Source organism: Equus quagga, chromosome 1 (genome assembly GCF_021613505.1).
Source record: "Equus quagga isolate Etosha38 chromosome 1, UCLA_HA_Equagga_1.0, whole genome shotgun sequence".
NCBI classification, from domain to species: domain Eukaryota; kingdom Metazoa; phylum Chordata; class Mammalia; order Perissodactyla; family Equidae; genus Equus; species Equus quagga.
In genome coordinates this window covers 142386741-142411543 of record NC_060267.1, presented here as the reverse complement: position 1 = coordinate 142411543, position 24803 = coordinate 142386741, and the positions used below count along the sequence as shown (strand labels likewise).

At 50.0% G+C, this 24803-nt stretch overlaps 1 protein-coding gene across 9 annotated transcripts in view; it reads right to left on the bottom strand.

The window, feature by feature from the left end:
* Positions 1 to 24803, bottom strand: part of CCDC13 (coiled-coil domain containing 13) — a 53225-nt gene that overhangs the window by 8129 nt on the left and 20293 nt on the right. For 5 of the 9 annotated variants that reach the window (XM_046643125.1, XM_046643102.1, XM_046643097.1 and 2 more), the window contains 9 exons: positions 21409 to 21525; positions 20085 to 20189; positions 17951 to 18112; positions 15314 to 15490; positions 13562 to 13768; positions 11239 to 11378; positions 10640 to 10723; positions 8214 to 8336; positions 271 to 425 (listed from right to left, as the gene is read on the bottom strand). In XM_046643125.1, coding sequence (XP_046499081.1) covers positions 271 to 425; positions 8214 to 8336; positions 10640 to 10723; positions 11239 to 11378; positions 13562 to 13768; positions 15314 to 15490; positions 17951 to 18112; positions 20085 to 20189; positions 21409 to 21525 — 1270 coding nt within the window. Of the gene's footprint in view, positions 1 to 270; positions 8337 to 10639; positions 10724 to 11238; positions 11379 to 13561; positions 13769 to 15313; positions 15491 to 17950; positions 18113 to 20084; positions 20190 to 21408; positions 21526 to 24803 lie in introns of those variants that run through there. The other 4 variants (XR_006885744.1, XM_046643133.1, XM_046643116.1 and 1 more) reach the window with 4 other exon arrangements.

The following is a 24803-nucleotide window of genomic DNA, read 5'->3' as shown; positions in this document are numbered from 1 at the left end:
GCATTCAGCACAGGCACTGCCACCTTACACTAAGGGCTTGCAGGTGGGCTGGGCCAGGGCCACATGGGCCAATAGTGCTGTGGGGCCCCTAGTTCCGATAGGAGGCCAGGGGGAGAGGACACGCAGCAGCAGGGGCAGGCAGAGCTCCGCCCTGATGGAGACCTCTGCTTGCCACATTCTCCTTGATAGGGCTGAACAGTGGGGCCAACTGGATCCTCCCTTAGCAGCAAGCCAGCCCCCTGCCACTGGGACCCCTGGTCTAGCCCCTACCTGTTTTGCTCCTGGGGGCTGCTTTCTGAGAGGCTGACGTCCTCTCAGGCTCCAGGCGCATCTTCTCCAGATGCTGCTCCAGCACCACGGTGCGTTGCCGCTCCTCCTGCAGCTTCCTCTCTGACTCCAGGAGCTTGCTGTTGCTCTCCTCCACCCTGGTGATTAGAGAGGAGGGGTTGCCATACTCTTTGGCAGGCCGGGGCAGTCCCCGCCCCACCCGCTCAGGCTCTCAGAGAGGTGGCACATCTTACACTAGTGGTGGTGGGACTCGTTTATTTTTATTGCAGTAACATAGGAACATGCATTAAAGAGTCATATAGTTCTCTCCAAGGTTTAAAATGAAAAAATCAGCAGCCCCTCCTCATTCCCAATTCCTACTCTTGAAAAGTAACACTTATAACACTTTGAGCTGTTTCTTTGACTATTTATTTACTGCCATATTTCTACAAATGATTATGCTGCTATTTTTTTAAGGTGTAAATATAATTTTGGACTTCATGTTATAAAATACGAGAATTTAGTTTTATTTTAGTATTCTCCCCTTACCAACAGAATCATCTCTCTACCTCCCAACATAGTTCTATTACCATTTTTTGGCTGGATTAATATTAGGTGGTATATTAGTTTTCCACTGCTGTTGTAACAAATTACTACAAACTTAGCAGCTTAAAATAACACACATTTATTATCTCACAGTTCTGTGAATTAGAAGTTCCACAGGCCCCGCTGGATTCTGTGCTCCAGGTTCCGCAAGTCACAATCAAGGCGATGGCTGACCTGGGCTCTTACCTGCAGGCTCTGGGGGAGACTCCGATTCCAGGCTCATTCAGGTTGTTGGGAGAATTCAATTTCAATTGAAGGACTGAGGTCCCTGTTTCTTGCTGGCTGTTGGCTGGGTACTTTTTATCTTTTAGAGGCCACTTGGCCCCCTCCATCTTCAGTAAGCCAGAGACACTTATGATGCTTTGAATCTCTCAGCCTTCCTCTGCGGCCTCTCTCTGACTGACCCCAGCTGGTGAAATTTCTCTGCTTTTAAGGGCTCAAGTGATTAGACTGGGCCCACCTGGTAATCCAGGATAATCTTCCTATTTTAGGGTCCATAACGATAATTACATCTACAAAGTCCCATTTGCCATATAACATAAAGTATTCGCAGGCACAATAGCAGTGAGCGAAGGGAATGGGGGACAATCCTGTCTACCACAGGAGGTTACATTAGAAATGCAATGATTACATTTTCATTCTTCATTGTTTGCTTTTCTTGGAGTTAGTGATTGCTTTCTGGTTATTATTATTATTTTCTATATGCCTGTCATGAACTTGTGGGCCTTGAAGATCTTGTGATTTGGTTCTTTCACTTGAAGGATGTGTTTAATCTCTCTGGGGCTGGGCTAAGGTCCTTCCTGTTGCTAGGTATGGCATTCCAGACCTTTGTGATACCAAGGGCTCAGGTAAAGGCCAGGACTCCCTGAGATGTAACCCAAGCAGAGGGTTATATACACACATGCAAATCAGAGTGGCAACCTGGAAATTTACAGTGTTGGAGGAAGTGGTCTCTCCACCTCGGGGAAGAGTCAAGAAGGAACAGAAGGGTGCCAATTTTGAACAGTACACAACTCACACAAAACTGTATACAGCTACAATACAACTTGTTCAAGCGTGTTCCTTGAAACTTTATTTGCAAAAGCAAAAAGCTAAAACAATGTACATTTCCATCAGCAAGGGAAAGACAAAATAAGTGGTAACATATTCATACCATGGAATATGATAGAATGTGATACAGTTGTGCTGTTCAACACAGTGGCCGCCAGCCTCATGTCCACACATAGCTATTTAAATTAAAATGAACAAAAATTAAATTAAATAAAAAATTCAGTTCCTCAGTCATACCAGCCACATTTCCAGTGCTTGAAAGCCACATGTGGCTAATGGCTGCTGCACTGGAAGTGCAGATACAGAACATCTCCATCATCACAGTTCTACTGGACAGCACTGCTCTACAGTGAAAAAGAACGAGGTAGAGCTATGTGTACAAATATGGATGGATCTCTAAGTCATGGGACTGGTGAAAACCAGCAAGTGCCACAAGAATACATAGAATACCATTTTTGTTAATAAATGGCAAATAAATCATAGTGGATTAACACAATAAAATACCAACCATAAAAAGAATATGTATTGACCTGAAGAGAATGTCTGTGATATATTGGTAAGTGAAATAAGTAGCAGGAGATTATGCATAATATATGATCTAATTTAAAAATTTATAACAAATTAAAAATGTAAAAACAAATAAATACTAATGCTAATGTCATTCAGCCGATGAACTGAAAACAGAGGAATAGGCAGCAGTTATGGACTAGCTGTCTGTGGGGGAGGGGCTTTCATTTTCCGGTTACATATTTCAGCAACGTTTGCATTCCATTTGTGATAGGGATATAAGAAAAGAAACTAACATCATATAAAATGCTAAAGCACTTTATGAATTCCAACAAAATTTAGGAAGAAACAAACTTGATTTCTCTCCTTCTCCCCGAAAATGTGCCTTCCCCATCTTGATAAATGTTACCATCACTCATGCAGTTGCTTGGCCAAAAACCCTGAGAGCCACTCTTGCCTCCTCTTTCTTCCTTGCTGCTTTCAGCTTCCAATTCATCAGCAGGCCCTACAGCTTTCCCTCTAAACACACACCAAACCAGCTCCCTCTCACCCCTTCACCTCTGGCCTGGTCTGACGCTGTTCCTCCCCCTGCCTCCATGGATTTCAGTTTCTCCTCAAGACCAACAGATCCACTGGGATTCCAATTATGCTCTTTGACCAGTCTTTATTCTCACTGATTTTTTTCTTCTTCCATCATTAACTGGGCTAATTCAGCTAGATCCTTGTGTGTCAACGGCTATGAGTGTGAGTCTAACAGCTCTCCAACACCCTGTGCATCAACCTCATGAAATTCCAAATATTTTGATAGATTTGCCTTTTTACTTTGCAATTGATTTTCACTTTATTTCAAGAGTTTGACCAAATTGGCCCAATGGCAACGTGAAGTGAAGACTATTAAGCAGTCAAGTCATTAGTGAATGTTCTAATGTTAAAAACTTTGCTTTCATGGGGACTGTAACTGTTGGGATGCTGATAAAGAATACTCGGATAAGGAGGTCCCCTTGCCCAGGAATTAATTTAATGCAAATGATACAAGATATTTATGAAGACAAACACACATATTATACATTACATACATAATACTATGTACATAATTTGTAAAGAGCTCTTTACAGACGTAAAGAAAAAATACAAACAGCTCTCTAAAAAATGTGCAATAGTATGAATAGGTAGTTAGAAAAGAACATGTAAAAGGCTATAAACATGTGAAAAATATGCTTATCCCCACTTTTGGTTATAGCAAAGCAGACCAAAAATAGCAATGAATATTAGTGTTCCTTTATTAGTTTTGCAAAAATGTTAAAGATTGATAAAACTTAGTATAGGTGAGGGTATGGGGAAATGGTTGATAGTTCACGTTATTGGTGGGAATGTAAATTGAGTCTTTTTAAAGTGGCAATTTGCCATTAGTTGTGGACATTTTAAATGTGCATATTCTTTGATTCAGTAATTTTACTTTTAGAAATTTATGATACAGATATACTCCCACAGAAATGTCAAGATGTTTAGTGTGAGTCCATCTTTTAATAATACATGTGTGCATATATGTGTATATACATATATACAAAAATATATATGTGTATGTATTTTTGGATGTGCAAAGAAAACGTTTTTGGAAGTTCTAACAGTTCTTTTCTATGAGGAATGGGGAATTGGGGGTTGGAATAAGAGGGTTTTTACAATAAGTAAGTATACATTTGTAATAGAAAAAGTAATTAAACTTCTGATAGCATAAGGCAGGGCTTTAATGTCAAGGTGAGGGCAGAAGACATAAACCTGGGCTCCTACAGAGTGCCTGTTTGTACTAAGAGGACTGAGACAATATCCATCCATAAGCCAGGGAAGTGGTGAGGAAGTCTGTAGTCTACCCAGGCCTTAAGTAGGGGGAAAAAGCACCAACTATGAGAAAGTTGAAACACAAGGTCAGCACTCATGTGTTCAGGAAATCCGAAACCAATAAATTAGCATAAAGTGCTGATCAGAAACCACCGAAACCCCAAAGCCCCACAGAAACAAAAGCAGAACCATTCTGTTGGAGCACTTTCATAACCTAAGAACTCCCACAAGGAAAAAACACTGAAGCTCACAAACAACACAAAAATACAAACCACATAGGGAAATAATTCATCATGAGAAGGAGTTAACAGTCATTACTTAGAATCCTAAGTAATGAAGATGATAGGGCAACTTTAAAGGGACTAAGTAAGCTTAAAATTATTAAAAAGGGAAAGGCAAGAAATCTCAATGAAAGAACAAATGCTATAAGAAAGAGAACAGGAGGTTTTACACAAAAAAGAATGGCTAGAAATAAAAAAAAAACAGTTATTAAAATAGATTTCATGGAAAATGAAGTGCAACTAAAGAGATTTAGTGAGCCAGAAGACAGATTTGAAGAAACCACCCAGTAATCAGCTCAAAATATTAAGAAGTTTTAAGAGTTGTGGAGGAAAGAATAAGAAGGTCTCATATATGTTGACTAGGAGTTTTAGATGAAAAGAATAGAGACAATGGGGGAGAGGCAACATATGGAGAGAAGTCCTTGGCAATATGTAAATTGAAGTCCTTGGATTAAAAAAGCAAGTAATTCCTAAATAGGAGAAATAAAATAAAATAAAATACCTAGACACATCCCAGTGAAACTTCAAAATATCAAAGACAGAGAATATCTGAAAAAGCATCCAGAGAGAAAGGACATATCTACAAAGGAACGACAATCAAACTGACAGCAGATTTCTTTTTAGCAACCATGGATGATCAAAGACAATGGACCATCACAGCCTCCAAATCAGAGAAGAAAGTCCCATCTATCTAGAACTCTATGCCCAATTAAATTCTCATTCAAGAGAAAAGCATCATGGAGACATTTAAAAACAGACCCAGAGGGTTTACCATTCACTTGGCCTCACTGAACTAAAGGATGCACTTCAGTAAGACGGAAACTGAACCCAGAAGGAAGATTGAGAAGCAAGAAACAACAGTGAGGGAAGATATTTTTTAAACATGCAGGCAAAAGTAAGTGAATATTGACTATATTTTAAAAAGATGATCTTGGAGGGTTAATTTTAGAGGGTTTAAAAAAAGAATGTGGAAGAGAAATATTAGAAAACAGTAACATGAAAGACACAAATAAGAAAATCAGAGTCCAAACATTCTAAACTTATTCTATTGCTCAAAGTGATAATTAAGAAACCCACTGACTTTAGACTTGCTGGGTTTTACATTAAAAGATAAGGGTAACCTCTAAAAGAATAGATAGAGATAGAATGTATCACTTCCAAACTTGTACGGAAGAGAGGGAAACAAAATTTGATCAATCCAATATAAGGGAGAACAATGGAGAGAAAAAGAGCAAAGAAAAATCATAGCAAACAGAAAATAAGAATTGAGACGATCAAACTACTTCTAAATATTACAAAAATGAAAATGGATAAAACTTTACTGTTCAAATACAAATTCTCAGATTGAATTTAAAAACAAAGCTAGCTATAGGCTTTTTAAAAAGAGACATATTTAGTGACTTCTGTCATGGAAGACTAACCAGACTAGTCCCTCCTATTGTAAACAATTAGAAAATGGATAAAATATAAGAAATATGTTGTTCTCAGATACTGAACAACAGGACACTGACATTGGACAATGGACACAGGACTTGAGAGAAGGGAAACAAATGCCATGAGCTCTACCATCACCTTCAGCCCGGGGACCCTGACTGCACTGTGAGGGGCGAGGGGGATCCTAAGCGGAGTGCAGGAGTCCCACCAGGATAAGGATGGAGATTGGGGAATTGGGGGTGGGGCTGAGGTAGCTGGAATTGGTAGGGCAGGGTATGAGATAAGGGGAATCTACACCTAGAAAGACCTCCCCCTGTGCAAGGCTGGGACAGACTCTTCGGAGAAAGAAAGGAGTAGATATTGAGGATCTCTGAGAAAGGGAGGGCGTGTACTTAGGGGTGAGAAATCCAAATAGGTTTGGGGGGATCTGAGTGCAGAGCCCAGGCAGCCAGCAATGTCCCAGAGTAGACTTGGCTAATGGGCCTCACAAGCTCCCAGACACCTCAAAATGACACAGAGCAGCAGAATGAACCCCAAAAGGTCAAGGGTACCAGCTGAGGGAGAATCTCACGCGTGTGACTCTGAGAGGGAGTGCCTCCTTAAAGCCTGTGCCCCAGCTGCCTTGCTTGCCTCACCCACATCCCAGCTCTGAGTGGAGAGGCCCTGGAAGATGCGGTTCCACAGGGAGAGAGAGGCCCCGTAAGCAGAACTGAGGCATCCCTGTTGAGCTTCCAGCTGAACAGGGCCATGGGAGGGATCCTAGCTGGCATTATGTGAAAAAGAATGACCTAGGCCACTTACAGAATCATGGGAAAGAATAAACCACTGTGTTTGAAGCCACTACATTTGGGGTGGTTTATTATGCGGCAATAGATAACTGAGTTACTTGGTTCACAAAACCCTCCAAACTCAGGTGTAACTCAAGGGAAATGGGAGAAAAAGCCTGAATTGAGTATGTTTCTTCGATTTAACAGACTAGAGGCTTGTACTATCCATCACATTTCAATTATAGAAAAAGAATTAATGTCACTTTTCTCACATACCTGGGGACATCTGAAATGCAGATCCATCCTCTCTATGTACTACGTGAAAGGACAACAATTAGAGCTGATCACTTCTCACTGCTTAGGTGGCTGCCACCCAGTGACCACTTCCCAGCACCCCTAACTCCTTCTCTGGTAACTATACTCCATTTTTCCATTTTGCAAACTGCCTTCCTCCACTCTGTGAGCACTGGAGGTACTTGCAGTCAGGGTGTCTGGCCTGTGTCTGGGGATGGACATGTGAGAAACCCAGGCCAGCTACACTTTCTCTCCCAGACCTGCTAGCACAAGAACTGAAAGCCATTGGGCCTGTGTCATTCCAGTGGCCCAGGAGAGACCATCCGAGGGTTCCTGCTACCAAGATTCCTGGATTCCCTTGGGTTTCTCTCCTGCCCTGCACCTTGGAGTCTTCCAGCACCTTCCAAAAATCTGCCTTTCTCTTAACTCAGCCAGAAATGGTTTCTGTCATCTGTCATCAAATAGCCTTGACTGACATGTGATATGGCCTGTTAGGGCAGAAACTCCATGGCGTCCTTTATAATTTTCAGTGTGGAGGTCACATGGTTGGGCCCAGGCACCTGCAATTCTTGCCAAGAGGATCACTTGAATGAGGAGCACTGATTTATCTGAATGGAAATCTGTCAGCAACCCCTTGGAGAAAACCATACCTCCTGGTCCACTGCCTGGGGACACACATTTCCCTCCCTCTCCCCAGAGAAGTCTCAGCTCCCCATCTATCAGTGGCTCTCGTCCTCTTTCTATTTCCAGATGTCAGTCTAGCCTGTGTCTTCTTCCCACCAAACCCTCCAACGGCGCCAAGTATGGTACCACGCTTGTCATAGGTTCTAATTATTGGTGGGTTGATGTGACTGATGTAACTATGCCAGAGTCTCTCCTCTGAGACTCCTACTTCATGGCCACAGGCATGCAACAGTCTGGGTGTATGTAGGACAGGGCAAACCACAAGTGTGATGACAGGTCCCCAAGGTTGTTGGGCACTGGGGTGAGCATATGAGTTGTGGTTGGGAATGCTATGGACCAACACTGTGAGAGCCAAACTCTCTAATAAGGTGGATCCACACATGGATGAGGCCTGGCCCCTGTCCAGGAGGGATGCCCTTGTGCCAGGCTGTCCACCACCCAGCCCATGTAGGCCCAGGAGAGTGAGTCCCTGGGTGACATGTGTTACCGTTTCTGCAGGACAGTGACAAACTCGGTGAGCCGGTCGCGCTCCACCTCAGCAGCCTGCCAGAGGGCCTTGAACTCTGTCACCTGTGCCTGCCAGCCTTTTTGTTCTGGGGAGTCCGAGAACCTGGGGACCAGGATGGGGGATAGAGGTCATTTAAGGTGTTACCTGAAGACATACATACTCCTGTGATGGTGGGAGGGACTGGAAGGCATTCAGGGGTCCTCAGAGATAGCCAGAGAGACGGAAGTCAACCTAGTCCCTCCTGGTCTTCCTCCTCTGGCTTCTTCTCAGCCCACTATTCCTGGCCCTGCTGAAGGCTAGATCTCATGCAGCTGGCTCCAAAGCCAGACCCCACCGGGGCTGGAGTTCCATCAGCACCTCTGGCCCTCCAATCCCTGTAGGGGCCTGGAATTATCTAGCTGCTATGGAAGTTGGCTCTTGTGGACCTGGGGTGCCCTGGGTACCTGTGTGACCTGGGGCATGGCCACCCTGCCCAATGCCAGGTGGGCCCAGCCTCTGTCTCCCTGCCAGCCTGCGCTAGCCCTCTTGCATCTTCTGACTTGGCCCCAAGCCCAGCCCACTTTCCTGGAGCCTGGACACTTGGCTTTGTGACTTGGTCAGTTTTCTCCAGCCCTGATCCCACCAATCACTGCCTCCCTCCTCACCACTGGGTCTGCCTACCAGCCCCTTACCTGCTGGCTGGGGTCAGGACAAAGGTGAGCTCTTCTCCCTACCCCAACACCCCAGAGCCCACATGTGAGTCCTAAGCTGCTCTCTGCTTGCCCTCACCTTTCCCAGTGAGACCCTGGTGACCCCGGGCTTGCTCTTCCAGTATCACAGGACATAGGGAGTGCTGGGCTGGGGCAGGCGCTCCCAGAGGCTGACTTGTTCTGTGGTCTTGGGCAGGTCTCTTCCCCTCTCTGGGCCCCAGTCCTCCCTCTAAACAGTGAGGGAGTTGGCTGAGATGGGCTCTGAGGACTGCAGACTCCTCCATGTTCTGACTCCTAAATATACTCTAAGGCTTTGCTACTCAAAGTGTGGTCTCTGAATCAGTGGCTGTGGCATTACCTGGGAGCTTGTTAGAAATGCAGGATCCCAGTCTCCAGCCCAGGCCTGCTGAATCAGAACCTGCATCTAACCTGGCAGCTCCCCAGCTGTGTTTGTGTGCAGTTCGGAAAACCCTACTCTCGTCACCTCTATGATCTCACACGGTAGGGAGGAGCAGCAGGAGAAAGGAGCTGATCCCCTTGCCCTGCCCTACTCCCAGGTACCCTATCTGAGTCACCACACTGGCCCTGAAAGACACACTCTCTGGGGTCACTCCTGCCCCATGAACTCCTGTCCCGTCGCTGAGGGAGGGGACTGTAAGCTCCATAAGGGCAGGGCGCACACACGGTTGGGTCCAGTAAATTTCTGTGTGTTGTGGAAGAAACAAGCTTGGGAACCAGCAGTGTGGGCAGCCCAGGAGCCCACTGGCTCCTGCATCCCTGTGAGTACAAAGGCCACAGCACACAGGCCTGGAAGGGACCTTGAGGGGTCATCTTGTTCATCCTCCTGCTCCTACTACTGTGACTAAAACCTCAGAGAGACAGAGCCTGCCCATTCTCCCCGTGGTGTGAGAAGTGTGGCACATGCCCCTGAGGCTCAGAGTTGGCCCACTCTCCCCCAAGTGACCTTGTGACCCCAGGCTGATGAGTGGGAAGATGCAGGGTTGGCATTGGCCCATGGTCCCTGTGCTGCCAAATGTCAGGCCAGAAGCGTCTCAGGCACTTCTTGGGAAATAGCAACCAAGAGAGGATCAATTTGCCTGAGTCCCACAGCAAGTCAAACGTGGGACAAGGGCCACTCAGAGGCCTTGACCAGAACCTGAGCTGACCTGCCTGAGGGGTGGAGGTGGGGCTGACAGCAGGAGCATGGCTCCAGGGGACAGTGGGCAGGGCTCAGGACAGAACTCAGAGGCAGGACAAAGCCACCCTTTGTCTGTGAGCTGGCAGCAAGAACAAAGGGCCCATTTAAGCCCTAAGGCTTGATTCTATCAACAAAGAGGGGGCTAGAGAGTGGAGTGGATATCAGTGGCTTAAAGTGGGAACCCATATGACATGAAATTCTCCCCCTAGAGACTAATTCTCATGGGCAAGAGAAAGCAAGGGAAGGTGCTGGGCTCGAGGCCCTGGAAGGTTCATGTTAACTCTGTGGTAGAAGGAAGAATATTAGACTGCCAATTAGAGGCCAAGACTCTAGTTCTGAAGCCACTTACTCTATCATCTTGGACAAGGCACCAAACCCTCTATGTCCTTATGTAACTTTGGAAGAGTTCCTGGACTTGGCCTGGCCTTGGTTTCCCTTCCTTTCAATGGGATGGCAATGGTAGCTGAGCCATTAAGGATGAGAAGGGCTGTGAGGGCCCAGGGGTCCTGGGTTCGTACCTGGGTGAGGCCCCATGAGGACTGGGCAGGGAAGGCCACGTGAGAGCAGATTCCACCAGTGTGTGGCCCAGGCTGGTCACGGAGCTGTGCCAAGGCAGAAGGGGCTCATCACCACGGGAAGGCAGGCTGGGCCTCACCTCTGCAAGCGCCCAGCTGGGAGGAGAGCAGGGGCCAGCAGGGGTCTGAGGAGCCCGAAGAGGTGGCCACTGCTGGCCCTGGTAGCAGCCCTGTGGATTTGCTGCCCTTCTTTCCAGAACTCTCGCTTGCTCAAAACAAGACAGAACCAAGAGACATCAAAGCCTTGCACAATCCAACAGAGGTCTGACAATCCCAGAAGCAGGTATTTTGAGGCGAGCTTGGAGAGGATTTTACAGGGAGCTGCAACCAGCTGCACTTGAAGAAATAATATCTGGGCCTAATTGGCTCCTTCATGCAGATGCAGGGCTAACGGAACAGGAGAGACCCATGTATTGGATGGAAAACACCACAGTCATCTTAAAACTGCACCCGTGGCTTCCCCACAGAGGCAGCAGGAAGCAGCCTTCCTTCTGAGTAGCTAATATTCACTTTCCAACCCCTCCATCCCATCATTTTCTTACCGAGAAGATCCAAGCCTGCCAACGTGATCGCCTGCTGATGCCGGGGACTTGGTCAGGCCCGGGTCCTCCGGGAATTTGGTGGAGGCGGGGCTGACCTCGGGCCCCCTGGACCCCTCGCCTGCTTCTCTATTCCGAAGATACTGCAGGGAAGAGACCTGGGGTCGATTCTCAGGGCTTTGGCTCCGATGCCTGGAGAGGCAGGAGGGCACCTTGGCTCAATTCAGAGCTTTTAGGGGATATGAAAGAGGCTTCTTTTCAGGAGTGAAAAGCGAGGCCTGTTTGGTGAAGGCACTCTTTGCATGATAATGACATCTAATAATGCCTCTCTTCAGAAAGGGAGCTCCATGGCGTGAGGTGGTGACTGGGCCGGAAGCTGGTCTACATTCGGTAGGAAGAGAAGTGTGTGGCCTATGATTTGGGGCAGATCAGAGACTGATGTCTTCAAGTGGGCCCACCTCTCCGGGCAGCCCCACCCACATGTGGATGAATGCCAGGTGTGACTGGAGGCCACCTGCCTTTGACAGCTGGAGATACCTGGACCTTCCAGACACCCAGAGCCAGAGAGGCTAGCAGGGCCTCAGCAAGGGCCGGCAGCCTTGTGGGGAGCCTGGGTTGCTCAGGCTCCCTTCCCTCCCCGCACCCCACCTCTTCTGGATAGCTGGTGAGGCTGGGCTGAAGAATGAACATTGGAGAACCCCCAGCAGGAGGCCAGGCTACTATCAAGGGGTAGACAGCCCCAGTCTGGCATGTCCCCCAGCCCCACCCATTCTGAGAAGACTCGCAGTGTGTGCCAACTTGTCTGGTGGGTAGTGCTTGGCCCCCAACTGGGTGGTGACCTCTCAGGTAAGGATCAGTCAGTCCTCTTTTGTGTGCCTGGAGCCAGGACAGTGGTGAGGTGAAGACACTGGAATGTTCCTGTGTGTCCCTTCAGACTTCACTCCCCAGAGAGCCTGGGATGACAAGCAGGGTGAGGACTGCAAGGTGATGCCCCCACTCATTACCCCACATACTCTGTCCCCGGTCTCCCTCAGCCTCAGGGCTTCAGCATTCTCTACCACAGTCAATCCTGTGGCCGCAGGCTGCCCTGGCCCCTGGAGACAGACGGCTACAGGACAAACTGCCAAGACTAGCCAACACCAGCCTGGGGCTGGGGCAGAGGGGCTCCTGGGTGCCCATGCCTCTGACTGGACCATGGAGCCCTGGGAATAAAGGACAGGGCTGCTGAGTGACACAACTTTGGCTATACCAGTCAGCCTGGCTGTGAGGCTCCTCTGTCACTGGGAAACCTGTGCGAATGTCAAGGAATCCTTCTCCAGACGCCAGCAACTCCCCTCACCCTCAGCACCACGACCACCACAGGAAGGAGCCACACGGGGCCCACGGTGCCTGACTTCTAGCAGACCAGGCTGTGCCCTCAAGGCACTGCCAAGGCAAAATATCTTCAGGTGCTCACTCATTAGACAAGCATTTATTGACCATCTACTGTGTGCTTGGTCCTGTGCCAGGCACTGAGGTACCACGTCTGTGCCCCCTCAAGGGGAGTGTGGGAGAGAAAACAGGAAAATGATCACATAATGTGACAACAGTTTGGCTTGGGATGCACAGGGAGTTAGGAGAGTACTCAGGAGGGGCAGGTAACACAAAATGGGGAGGCCCTACAGCTTCCTGGAGGAGCTTATGACTAGGTAAGACCTAGAGGCTGAGGGGCAGCCGGCCAGGCAGAGGCAGTGGGGAGGAAAGGGAAGGCATGTGCTTCAGGCACACGCACAGGCCTGGAGTGGGGAAAAGGCAGGGTCACGGGATGAACGAAATGGCATCCATGTGGCCAGAGTGTGGGGGAAAGGAAGAGGTGGAGAGAAGGTGCAGGAAGCACGGCTGCAAGAGATAGTCACATGGTGCCCTGTGAGCTGGATAAAGTGTGGCTTCTCTTCCGCCATCCTGTTGCCTGGAATGTGAGTGTAAAGGCTGGCACTGTAGCCACCATCTTAGATCATGAGGATGAGGGCCACAGCTGGGGAGGGAGAGGATGAGCTGGAAGGATCCTGGACCCTTGAGGACTGGGCGAGGCCAAGGGCGATGGGGAGCCACAGATAGGTTTTCTGCAGAGCAGAGAGAAAATCAGGCTAGTACCTTAGAGAGGAATGGTATGCACAGAATAGGGAGTCAGACGGAAGCAGGGAGCCAAAGTCGACCAAGTAGGACGTAGTATAGTCTGAGTGAAGGCAGGTAGAGAGAAGTGGAAGTGGCTGAGATTTCTCTGGGTGGTGTATGGACTTGCCGGGACCTGGAAATGGATGCTGGGCTGAGACAGTGGTCTACTCACCCGCACGCTGAGTTGCCTGATCTCCAACTCCAGCTGCTGCACCTTGGCCTCCCGCTCAGCCACCATGGCCTGCAGCTGGGCGACGAGGCTACTGCTCTGCTGTGCCTCGTTGTTGAGCTGCTGGTCTAGGTGGTGCTGGGATGCTCGTGTCTTTTCCTCCTGCAGACTCAGGCTGCCCAGAATCTCCTGTAGCTGCTTCAGCTGGTCCTGGGGGGCCAAGCAGGAGTGCAGGTGAGGGTCAGCCATGGCCCCCGGGTAAGGAAGGACAAGGGAAGACCGCATCCCCCCACCCCCAGCAACCCACCCCTTCCCTGCTCCTGCAGGAACCTAACAGTGGGAAAATAGTGTTCCCTTGAGAGGCAGGAGGACCGCCTTCTTGCCTGCCCACAGTGGAGTTCAACCAGGCAGGTGGGGACCATGCCCTTTTCCTATCCTCAACTTCCTTCCCCCTGATATCACGGCCAAGAAGGATATCCAAGGGGCTTTCAGGACAACAGAAAGCAGCTCAGATGGTGCCCCTCAGCCAGTGGGACAGATACGTGGGTAAAGAAACCCCATCCCACTCTGCTGGGAGACAGCCCTGAAGGCAGTTCCTGGACCCCTGGCTAGGGATGGTTCAGCACCTGACTGAGACCCTATCCCCTGGAGATGCCCTCCAGGAGACTCCTGGGGTGGAGGCTTCCTGCCTGGGGGCCAGGAAGGACGATGTCAGTGACTGGGAACAGGTAGGGGCTGTCCTCACCACACAGTGGAAGAAAGGGAGGCCCAGAGAGCCCAAGGCACACTGCTGGTGAGTGGCAGGCCTGGAGCAGGTTTGCAGCTCTCTTCGTGCCATCTTCAGTGACAAAGAATGGTGGCATACAGGGACCTCAGAGGACAACCAGCCCCACATCTTATTTAAAAACTGGGAGCTGAGGCTTAGAGAGGATAAATTAGACCTGGGTCACACAGTGAGGCATCAACACAGGCAGGCCCAGATTTCAAGTCTTCTGTGCCCCACCCACCACCCTGCCTGGTGCAATTATTATGGACTAAGGGGCGCCTAAGCCAGCATCAGGTCCCCCATGCACCCCCGTCAAGCCAGGTGTGAATACCCCAGGGGCCTGTGGGCACAACTTGGAATTCAGAGACCAAAGCTCTGGGGCACCTCAGGCCCCAGAGAGAAAGGGCCAGGCTAGGGGCAGGAAGGCAGAGTGGCTTTGCTAATCAAAGGTTTTACAGTCAGAGCAACCTGGTTGGAACTCAGTTGTACCGTCTGGGATGATTTATCTAACCAGTGGGGGTCTTAGCTTCCCCATCTGTGAAATGGGTTATCATATATGACCCTAGGGGTTATCTTGGTGACTAACCATTATACACCACACCCCAAGTGCCCAGAAGGGGAAGGGATCGATGCCATCACACTGACAAGGATTTGTACTGGGGCCTCAGTTGTCCCTTCCATTCCTTGATGAAAAATAGACAGTGTAATCCCATCTCATTGCCCCTCACCCATTTCTTTCTCCTTTGGGGTCCACAGGCCCAGTGGCTTGTGCCTAGCATCAGCTTCACACAGCAGGACTTATGTACGCCCTCAGGTAGCCTAGGAGCTGCTCCTGTCCCTGGGGTGGGCCTTTGGGACTAGGGCCCATCTGAAGGCAATGAGCTTCTGGGTTATGCAGTAGCATTTTGTAGAAAGTGAGAGCTCACTGTGGGTGGGGTTGGGTCACAGGCTTCTGGGTGGGGTGGGGGGCCTGAGCGGCTGGTCCGTACCATGAGGGCGTCGATGAGCTCATCATCATGCCTGCCCTTCTCCACGAGGGTCCCCATTTGACTCTTGAGGGTCTTCACTTCACTTGACAGCACCTTGTTCCGGGACCTCATGCCCTCAAACTTTTTTTTCAGCTCTTCAAGCTCTCTCTGGAGGGCATCCCGCTCACCCACAAGTTTCTGTAATCAGACAGTACAGTCATAGGCAGCAGGGCTGAGTGGGACCTCGGCCACATCTAGTCCCTCGCTCCCACTCACTGTTGAGACCCAGAGACGGGAAGGGACTTGCTCACCCCACCAAGAGCTAGAACAAGAAGGGAGGCTCCAGCTGCCACTCTATCCCTCACTTCCTCCAGCACGGCACCCCAGACTGCACCTCACTTCGGTCAGCTAGAAACCAGAAGCTCACACACTGCACATGGCTTTGGAGTCACTCATTCATTCATTCCTTCTCAAATATTTCCTGAGGGCCTACTATGTGCTTAGCATTGTTATAAGTGCTGGGGATACAGCTGAGAACAAAACAGACAGAGTCCTTGTCCCCAAGGAGCTGACAGCTTAGTAGGGGAGATGGATAATGCCAGATGGTGACAAATGCTAATTGAAAAGTGGGAGAAGGGACTGGGGGGACCGTGGTATCGTCAGGGAAGGCATGGCAGGAAAAGGTGACATGTGAGCAGAGACTGAAGGAAAAGAGGGTAAGAGCAAAGGCCCTTGGTGGAACATGCATGCCTGGAGTGCAGTGCACGATGGGGCAGGTCAGGAGCAGGTCATGGGGGCAGAGGCCAGATTAGGTAAACCCTCAGAGCCAAGACTGAGACACTGCAAGGGTTTCGGGCAGTGACTGACATAATCTGATTTGGTCTTAAAGGTTAATTATCACTGGAAAAGTGTTTTCAGATCCTTGATGAAGTGAGTTATAGAAATAAAAAAGAGTAAAACATGATGAATCTACAGGACTACAGCTCTTTGACAGGAGACAGCCATTGTTCACCTGTTGCTCTGCTGTCTACACACTCCAGGCTCTAGTGGGTGCCTGGCAGACAAAATACACACAGGAGATCACTTCCTACTACCCACATTGTGGGTCAAGGATGGTCCAACAATTCTAACATATTCTGTTCTGGGTTAATGTGTAAATCTGAGCCAGGTGCACCTCAAACCCAAGATTTTCAAATTTCAATTCCCCATCTCCCTTGAACCCACTCCTTGTCTCCTCTACCCACCTGCTACACTCACTTAAAGTCCTTCATAATTCTTCCTACTCTTCTCTCTGCCATGTCTGGTCACTGAGTCCTATAAAGTCAACACTCAATGTCCCAGGCATCCACCCTTCTGCTATAGTCGTACTATAGTTCTGCTATAGTCTTGGTGCAGGTCCTTGGTCATGTCTCAAGTGGATTATTGCTTCTGCCTCCCATGCCTCCTCTGACACATCCCCCCATGCCTGACCATGTGATCTTTCCAAACTGCACGCCACCATGTCCCTCCACAACTTAAAACCCTGTGGTGGTTCTCCAATGCTTTTAAGATAAAAGCTCAAATCCCTGACCAGCATGCAAGGTGCAGAAGGACCTGGCCCTGCCCACTCCTCCAGTCTTACTGTTCCCCTCCTTACACCTGATGGTCCAGGTTACTGGCAGGTACAATGTGGCAGTGGTCACAACGTACCTAGTAGAGGGCCCAGTCCCGAATTGGGACTCACAATAGAAGTCTCCCAGTGAAAAGGTAAGCCCTCATTGTTAGGAAGCCCATTGCCAGGGCCACTGAAGTGCCCATTTGGCCTGCCAGCACCTCCTCCCCGTTCTTCCTCTGCTTTCTTTGTGGAAGCCCCTACTTTCCACTCTTAAGCCAAGTTCAGAGAGGCTGACTAATCCCCTAGACACTCAGGGGCAGATATCTGAAGCTTGGCCATCAAAGCATCCTGTACCCTTAGCCACAGCGATTAGCTCAGGGATGGGCACGTGGCCTAAACCAGCCAATGATACTCAATTCTGAGACTTTGTCGGAACTACTGGGAAAGAGAAGCCCTTTGTGGGGGCTGGGTTGGAGGATAGAAGCTGGGACTACCAGAGGTCCCTTTGGAAGAGTGTGAAGCCAAACGAAGAGAAAGTGGCACTGAGACCAAGTCCCTAAATCCCACTGTTCCTGAGGCCATGCCACCTCTACACTCTTCATCTACATGGGCCAATAAATCCTCTTTGTCGCATAAACCTGGTAGAGTTTGTCTTCTGACACTCCTAAGTCAGCCAGCGAGATGCAGCCCGTGGTGCTGATACCAGCCTGCCCAACTCTTTCAGCAGCCTGGAGCTCTCCTCCTTTAAGGCCCATCCGACCCTATCACACCTCTGGGGCCATGATCTTCTCCTTCTCCTCTTACAAATGAAATTTCAGATCCAACATCTCCAAAACAGCCAGGACGGGATGGGGAGGGGGGCACCCAACAGTCATGACATGGGCTCTGGGTGAGGACTCAGCCAGGCAGCTCAAGCTGGATCAACAGGACGTGAGGAACATGCACAGCAGTGACCCCAACCCCAGGTGTCTCCTGGCTGTCAGGGTGCCTCAGACTCCTTGCAGGGGTGGTCATGATCTCCGGCTCGCACATGCCCCCTGACCTCCTCCCCAGGCATGCTTTACCTCCCAGCTTTCCTGTTTTTCCCTTTCCAAGTTGCGGATCCTGAGCAGGTTTTTCTCCTGTGCCGACAGCTTCCTTGGGTCTGGATAGACAGATCTCTCGTCGCTGGCTATTCCCACAGACCGGCTCTGGGTCTGTCCCACTTGTTTCTCAAGCTCTCGAACCTGAGGGTGGTAAAACTCGTCGTTCCACAATGGGTCTGCAGTCAGACTCCACTACTCAGAGGGGCCACCCTGAGGTGTGACAGGAGACCGTACTAGACAGAGAACACCCCAGTTCCAGATGGACGTGGAAACCTCACATGAGAGGCTTCCTCGGGAGGACACAGTTTCCTGGCCAGTTGGAGGAGATGTTGCAGAGGGAGGGGAGGGTGTGGAAGCTGAGAGACCAGCTCAAAACCTCACTGGCTGTGTGACTGTGCACAAATTACTTAACTTCTCTTAATCTCAGGTCCTTCCTCTGTGAAATGGGCCTAAGGGTACACTTGGTATCGTGTCGTTATGAGGATTCAGTGTCCTGAACTTGTCTGAGCCTGGGAACCCCCAAGACACTTCTTGGAATGACAAATCTTGGGGCCCACTCCAGACCAACAAGTCAGAGCTCCAGGGGAGGACCTGGGGATCTGCATTTTAAACAAGTGCTATGGGTAATTTTTAGGATTAGGTAACTTTGAGAAACCCCAAGATGGCTCAGGTAAAGTCCTCAGCACGGAGCCCAGCACTCACAGGCTCTCAGCAAGGGGCAGGGAGAGGTCATCCCACAGAACGATGGCTTTATCACAGGGGTTGAAGTGCATAACTCCTAGGGCCCTTCTATCTCTGGTTTCCATGTTGACACAACATAAGGATGGAACAAAGTTGGGTAAACCTGAGCTGGGGCAAAATTCACCAGGGTCACTGGTAAAGGGCAGCAGTATGGCTCTGAAGGCACATATTAGCGCCCTCGTGTGGCACTGTGTGGTAATTCCATTGACGCATTCAAGAACATGGTATTACTTTTAATCATTTACTTACACAACTTAACAAGAACAAGGATAACTAACGTGTTGAGTGCTGATGACGGCCAGGCACTGTGCTGGGTGCCTTACATGTGTTATTTCATTTAACCCACAACAATCCCTCAAGGAAGGTATTGTCTCCATTTTATAGGTGAGGAGGCTGAGGCACAGCGAGATGAAGTGATTGGCCCAAGGTCACCAAACTTGTAGACCAGTGCTGGAGGCCGGACTCAGACTCAGGTCTCTTGAACCCCAAGGCTACACACTGGTTGTTAATTACAGTTTTTTGGAGACTTTCCCCACCTCATGTTGACTTTAAGGATTCCACAGGGGACCCTGAAGAAAGAAGCCCCCACAAACCGTGAACCTGAAGTCCCTGGGGATGAAGGTGATGTGCTTGGAAAACAGTAGGAAGTTACACACCTACTCGTGTATTTCTTGGTTTGAAGGCAAAAAAAAAGGAAAATAAGCACAGCTAACCTTTGGAGAGCGTTTCCTCTGTGCCAGGCATTGAGTGTTGAGCATTTTACACATATTGACTCATTCAATCCTCCCAAGAACCCTGTCGGGTGGGTACTATCATTATCCACAGTATACAGATGAGGAAACTGAGGCACAGAGAGATGAAGTAACTTGCCCAAGGCCACCCAGCTGGTGAGTGGAGAGTTGGGATTTGAATCCAAGCAGTCTGACTCCGGAGCCCCTGTTCCTAGCCTCTAGGGACGCTCCAAAATATTTAGAACATAAAAAGGGAGACAAGGCTAAGTTTTTATTGGGTAACTAAAACTTTCAAAAGTCTACAAGCACCCAGACAAACCTGGAAAAAGCCTAGAAGAGTCACGCAAATTTACATGAACTAGGGAAAATATAAGCCTAGAGTAAATCAAATCAAAGTCTTTGGCATTTACTAAACGCCAGTGCCTGGCACGTGGTAAGTATTATATAAATGCTTGTTCGTTAAATAACAAATTAAAATCAGGCTTGTTGGGAAGAATGTAAAACAACAGCTCTGCAAGCGCGCCCTGCAGGACCTAAAGGCCTTTTTTGGGTTCTGTGTCTCTAATGTGCATCACTGTGGGTCTTTCTGGAGCATTTCAAGCCCTCTATTAGGGGCAGGAGAAGTCTGATGACTCACTCACCTTGCTCTGCAAAACGAGGATTTGTTGAGCCCGACCCCTCCAGGTCCCTGGTGAGGACAGGAGCTGCTGGACGTTCACATCTTCCCCAACCTCGTTGGCCAAAACCTGAAACAGGTGGGCCCTTCAGTGTGGCCAGGAGAGAGGGCCCCACCAGAGCCCTAATGTTGTTGCATATGCAGAAGCAGTGCTGGGTGCGTGGGGCTCCCAGAGGGCCCAGTCTCCACCTACACAACCTCCCTCCCACCCCCAAGGCCAGTTGACCATGCTCCAAGAGCAGCTCTCCCTGGGCAAGCAATAAACCCATCATCCCTAGCACTTTTTGGTGATGCTTAGAGCAGACAAGGCACTGCTGACATGCCCAGATGGGGCCCCTTGCTCTCGATATATTCTGGGATGAGCAAACCACAAAGTTGACCGAAACCTGCTTCTTTAACTTGTTCACCTGTCACTGAGATCATTCTAGATGGCTACAGAGAGTACATTGCCACAGGGCCTTGCCCTCTGTGAAAAGCCACTGACAAGGAGCCCTGTCTGAGTGCGGCAAGGAGGAGGGCCAGAGAATGTTGATTGGGGATGTTTGGTTCCAGGAGGGTCCAACTCTGTGGCTGCTGAAGGGCAGTGTTCAAGGCCCCACCTCGAGGCTTTGAAGAGGAAACGAAATGTTCCAGCTTGTGCCCTGGGCCCCTCTGAAGCTGCCACAGAAACCCGATCGAGCGTACCCAGTCTCCGGCACTCGTTTCCACAATAGAACTCTGTTTTGGAAATCTTGGCCCATGTGAGTGGTTCCAGCAGGGAAGACAAATGCCAGAGAATTCACTATATAAATAAAAATAAATAACGAACCAGTTGGGCCTGCATCCCAAGTCTGAGTATTTTCTTTTGAAAGGGGCCTTTAATACACAAACAATCTATTCATTTTCTAATATTACAGACAGCAGAGGGCAGGAGGCAGGTCTTGGCAGGGTCCCAAGTCCAAGGTGGCTTATTAAGGAGAGACCCAGGATCTACTGGGGCACACGTAGCACAAGGAAGGTTTAAAGGACTCTCTCTGGGTGGACAGCACTGTCCTCCTCGGTCCAGGCCTGGGCAGGCACCACAAGGCGGTATATGCAAGGCCCCTCAGGCGGCCAGCAGTCCCACTCACCAATGTTCTGTATCAAGGGATGGTAGAAGGAAGTTACTGGATCTGAAGCCTGACCCAGAGCAAGCAGCGTGATACTCGCATGGTCAAGCACTGGCTGCTCCTGAATGGAACTCATTGTCTCGGCCATGCTCTTCCCAATCCCAGTCATACAAGAAGACCTGACCCCTGGCTCTAAAATACCTTCTGGGCCATCCGGAGCTCTTGCTTCACAGACTGGATCTGGTTGCGGAGGTCACTCATCTTCAGGTTTGTGGCTGCCAGCCTGTCCTGCAAGACCTTCACCTCTGGGGTCTCCGGCTGGTTGGGAAGGACAGGAGGAAGAGCAGTCACTTGTTGCCTAAATAGTAACAATAACCATACCCCCATTTATCCAGGTGTGCACCAGGCACTGCGCTAAGTGCTCAACATGGAGCAATTCACTTAATCCTCAGACACCCCTGTATGGTGGGTTCTACTGTCAGCACCCTAGAGACACAAAGCAGAGGCTGGTGGATGGTAAGTCCCCTCTGCTTGGGGTACCTGGTTGGGAAAGATGGGGCATGGATGTGAATCCTGGCAGCCCAACTCTGGGAGCTGAATCCCTTGCTCCGAGTGTTGCACGTACACTTGGAGGCATGCAGTGGCCACAGAGAGGGAGCACCTGGAGAAGTCCTGCAGGCTTCTCACTGCCCAGACCCTTCCTGGGTGTGCACTTTCTCTGCTGTGCTCCAGAGCTGGCATCAAAGCTAAACCATCTTCACTCAGAATAAAGAGGGAACTTGTTCATTCACAGACGGCAACTCCAGCTTGGCAGGAGGACCACGATCATCCTAACTTGGGGTCTCCCTGTCCCAGGACCATCAGCCTGGGCCTGGGGCTCCCTTTCCTGGCAATGAGTTCACTGAACAGAAGTAAGGACCCATTTTAATCCCCAAACATTCCATTTCTGTGGCTTGAAGAACTGCAGCAACCATGAATACTCTGCCTGCTGGAACTCTTAGCAACGTCTTTTAATTTTTTTTAGATAATGTTTGATTTAAACTATTTGGATGTAAGTTTTTCTCAAAGGTGCTGTCTCTTTCTCTGTCTTCAATAGAAGTTCCTAAGGCTCACAGAATTTTGGCATTAGAGGGACTCCAAAGTCAGCCCATTCAGACCCCCTCCATAAGTGATGAAAATGAGGTCCAGAGAGGGGAAGTCAATTGCCCTCAGGCACACAGATGGTTGAGGGGGTGACATAAGTGGGATCAGAAGCCTCGTCCTTCCCCTGCACTAGCTGATTCTATCAATTTAAGCTGTTGCTGATGCCCAGGCACCATGGCAGCAGGAAAGTTGGCTGGTGGGCTGTGACCCTCTGCTTCTGCCCCAACTGGCCAGGTGGGCTGGACTTCTGGGAAACAGGGTGGGTGCTGCAGTGGCTTTCTGATCTTTCCCCAGCAAGCACAAACAAAACTTCCCGTGAATGCTGTTGTGAAAGACAGGTCCAAGTAGACTGGGTCTGGGAGGTTCCACGGACCTCAGAGGTTGTGGACAGCCCCACTGAAAACCACTGGTCAAGGAAACCAGACACAGACACACGGTCCAGAAAGCCTGGCCTCATCTGGTTTCCTCATCTACGGAATGGGTATAAACATACTTCCCTGTCCTGCTTCCTCACAGCACCACCATGAGGCCAAAGAGAACAACAAATGCCAACAGAATTGGTAAACTAGGAACTTAGATGAAACACAAATGTATCTTTTTAAACATTCTTTTGTGTGTGTCCTTTCCCCACTCTGGCTGCTTGCTATCCCTTCTCACTGCTCTTGGGCACATGTCTCCCCCAGACCCCCCACCGCCAATGTGTTGCTTGGCATCTGCCCTGGGTTGGGAAGCAACACCCACTGCATGTCAGATCTTCGGTGCCAAGAGCCCCGCTGGCCTTGACAGGGGGTGGTGCGGGAGCTGTGGGAATATATGAGCTTCCCATGTGCCTACAGTACCCCTGCCTGGAGCATTGAAAGAGCACATGTTGGACCTGGGTCTGGAACCCAGGCAACGACACCACTCTCCAAGCCTTGTTTCCTCATCTGTAAAGTGTAGGGGGGTATGTAATATCAGCCTCTGGGTGCTTGTGAGTGTTGTAGGATAATGCATACAAAGGGTGCTCTCTGGGGCAGATTCTGACAGAGGACGATGCCAGGGGCTAAGCCTGGCTTGGGTGGGCAGCTGGCAAAGGGGTCTGAGGGCCAGATGCACGAGCAGCCACCACCCACTCTGCTCTGCCTGGCCCCACTGTGCCCATCTGGGGCAGCTGGGCCAACCTTACCTCCCTGTCACTTCAGAGCTGCTTCTGCCCAGAGTGAAATTCCACAGGCCTTGTGGGGGACTTGGGTATGGGCATAACCCTCCCCCACCCCGGGCTATTTTCTTTGAGAGAATAACTGAAACGCAGTCCATGGGGAGCAGACAATGCCTCGTGGAGCCCTATGCTGAGGGGAGGTAGGGCCTTCAGCTCCACTCTGGAATGTGCTTTGGCGCTCTGGAGTCGGAATGTGGGGTAGCCTGCAGGCCTCTGGAGAGTGGCTTGGCTTGGGCCGCCCTGAACAGTCTAAGGAGGGGGACATTGCTTTTGTTCTCTCTCTGATCAGAAGATGCCCCAGAAAACACACAGTTCTCGTGAAGTGAGACTTGCAGCCCATTGCCCACTCTTCATCAGAAACCTCCCAGGCTCCACGCAGCCACAGAATCAAGCTGAAGCTCCTGCTCCTGCTGCCATTCAAGGCCTTCCTCGTAGGTGACCCCACCCCAGCTTTGTTTGGCTTATGTTCCCCTTTCCCCACCACAGGCCCTGGGCTGCAGCCCAATGTTATCCAGAGGACACCCAGCTAGCAAAGGGAATAGGAGTAGGAATATTGAGTGTTCCCGGCCTCTAGCCTTGGCTTGCACTGTTCCTGCTGCAAGGCCCTCCCTCATCCTCCTCCTCCAGCCAGGCCCAGCTCAGGAAGGCCTCCTCCACCCCACCTCCTAGCTGCCTCAGATGGAGGGTGCGCTCCCTCTGTGAACTCAGAGCCTGGGGGCTCTCTGCTCACCTCCCCTCTTGGACACCCCTGGGGACACAGGCCCTGTCTTTGATTCCCTGTGTCACAGGACTCAGAATAAGCCTCTCAGGATGAACAGGTAACTGAACAAGCAGTTTCCCACCCAAGGCAGCTCTAGTGAAGGACATGGAGGTGCTCAATGCTCTGGATGAACAAGGGGCAGCTTAGCAGGGACCTCAGAACCAGGAAAGGCCCTGAGGAACACTCAGTCTAGCCCCTGCTGTGGGCGGAGTCCCTCTACTGTCTCCCCAGGTTCACACAAGACCAGCCTTCAGGAGACATATTCACCCCTGGGACGCAAGGGGCCCATCACTGTACACTGCGGACTGAATTCTCAAGACAGGCATGAAGCAGCTTGATCCTGACGTGAAGGCAACAGGGGAGGTGGGGCTGGAAAAGGAGCACTGAACGGGGAGTCCTGAGGCTTGACTCCCTGTTTCACCAACTGGTCTGGCTCCCCAAGAAAACCCCTGGGGAGGCCTCCCGGGATGTTCTCTGGGATATTTATTGTCTGGC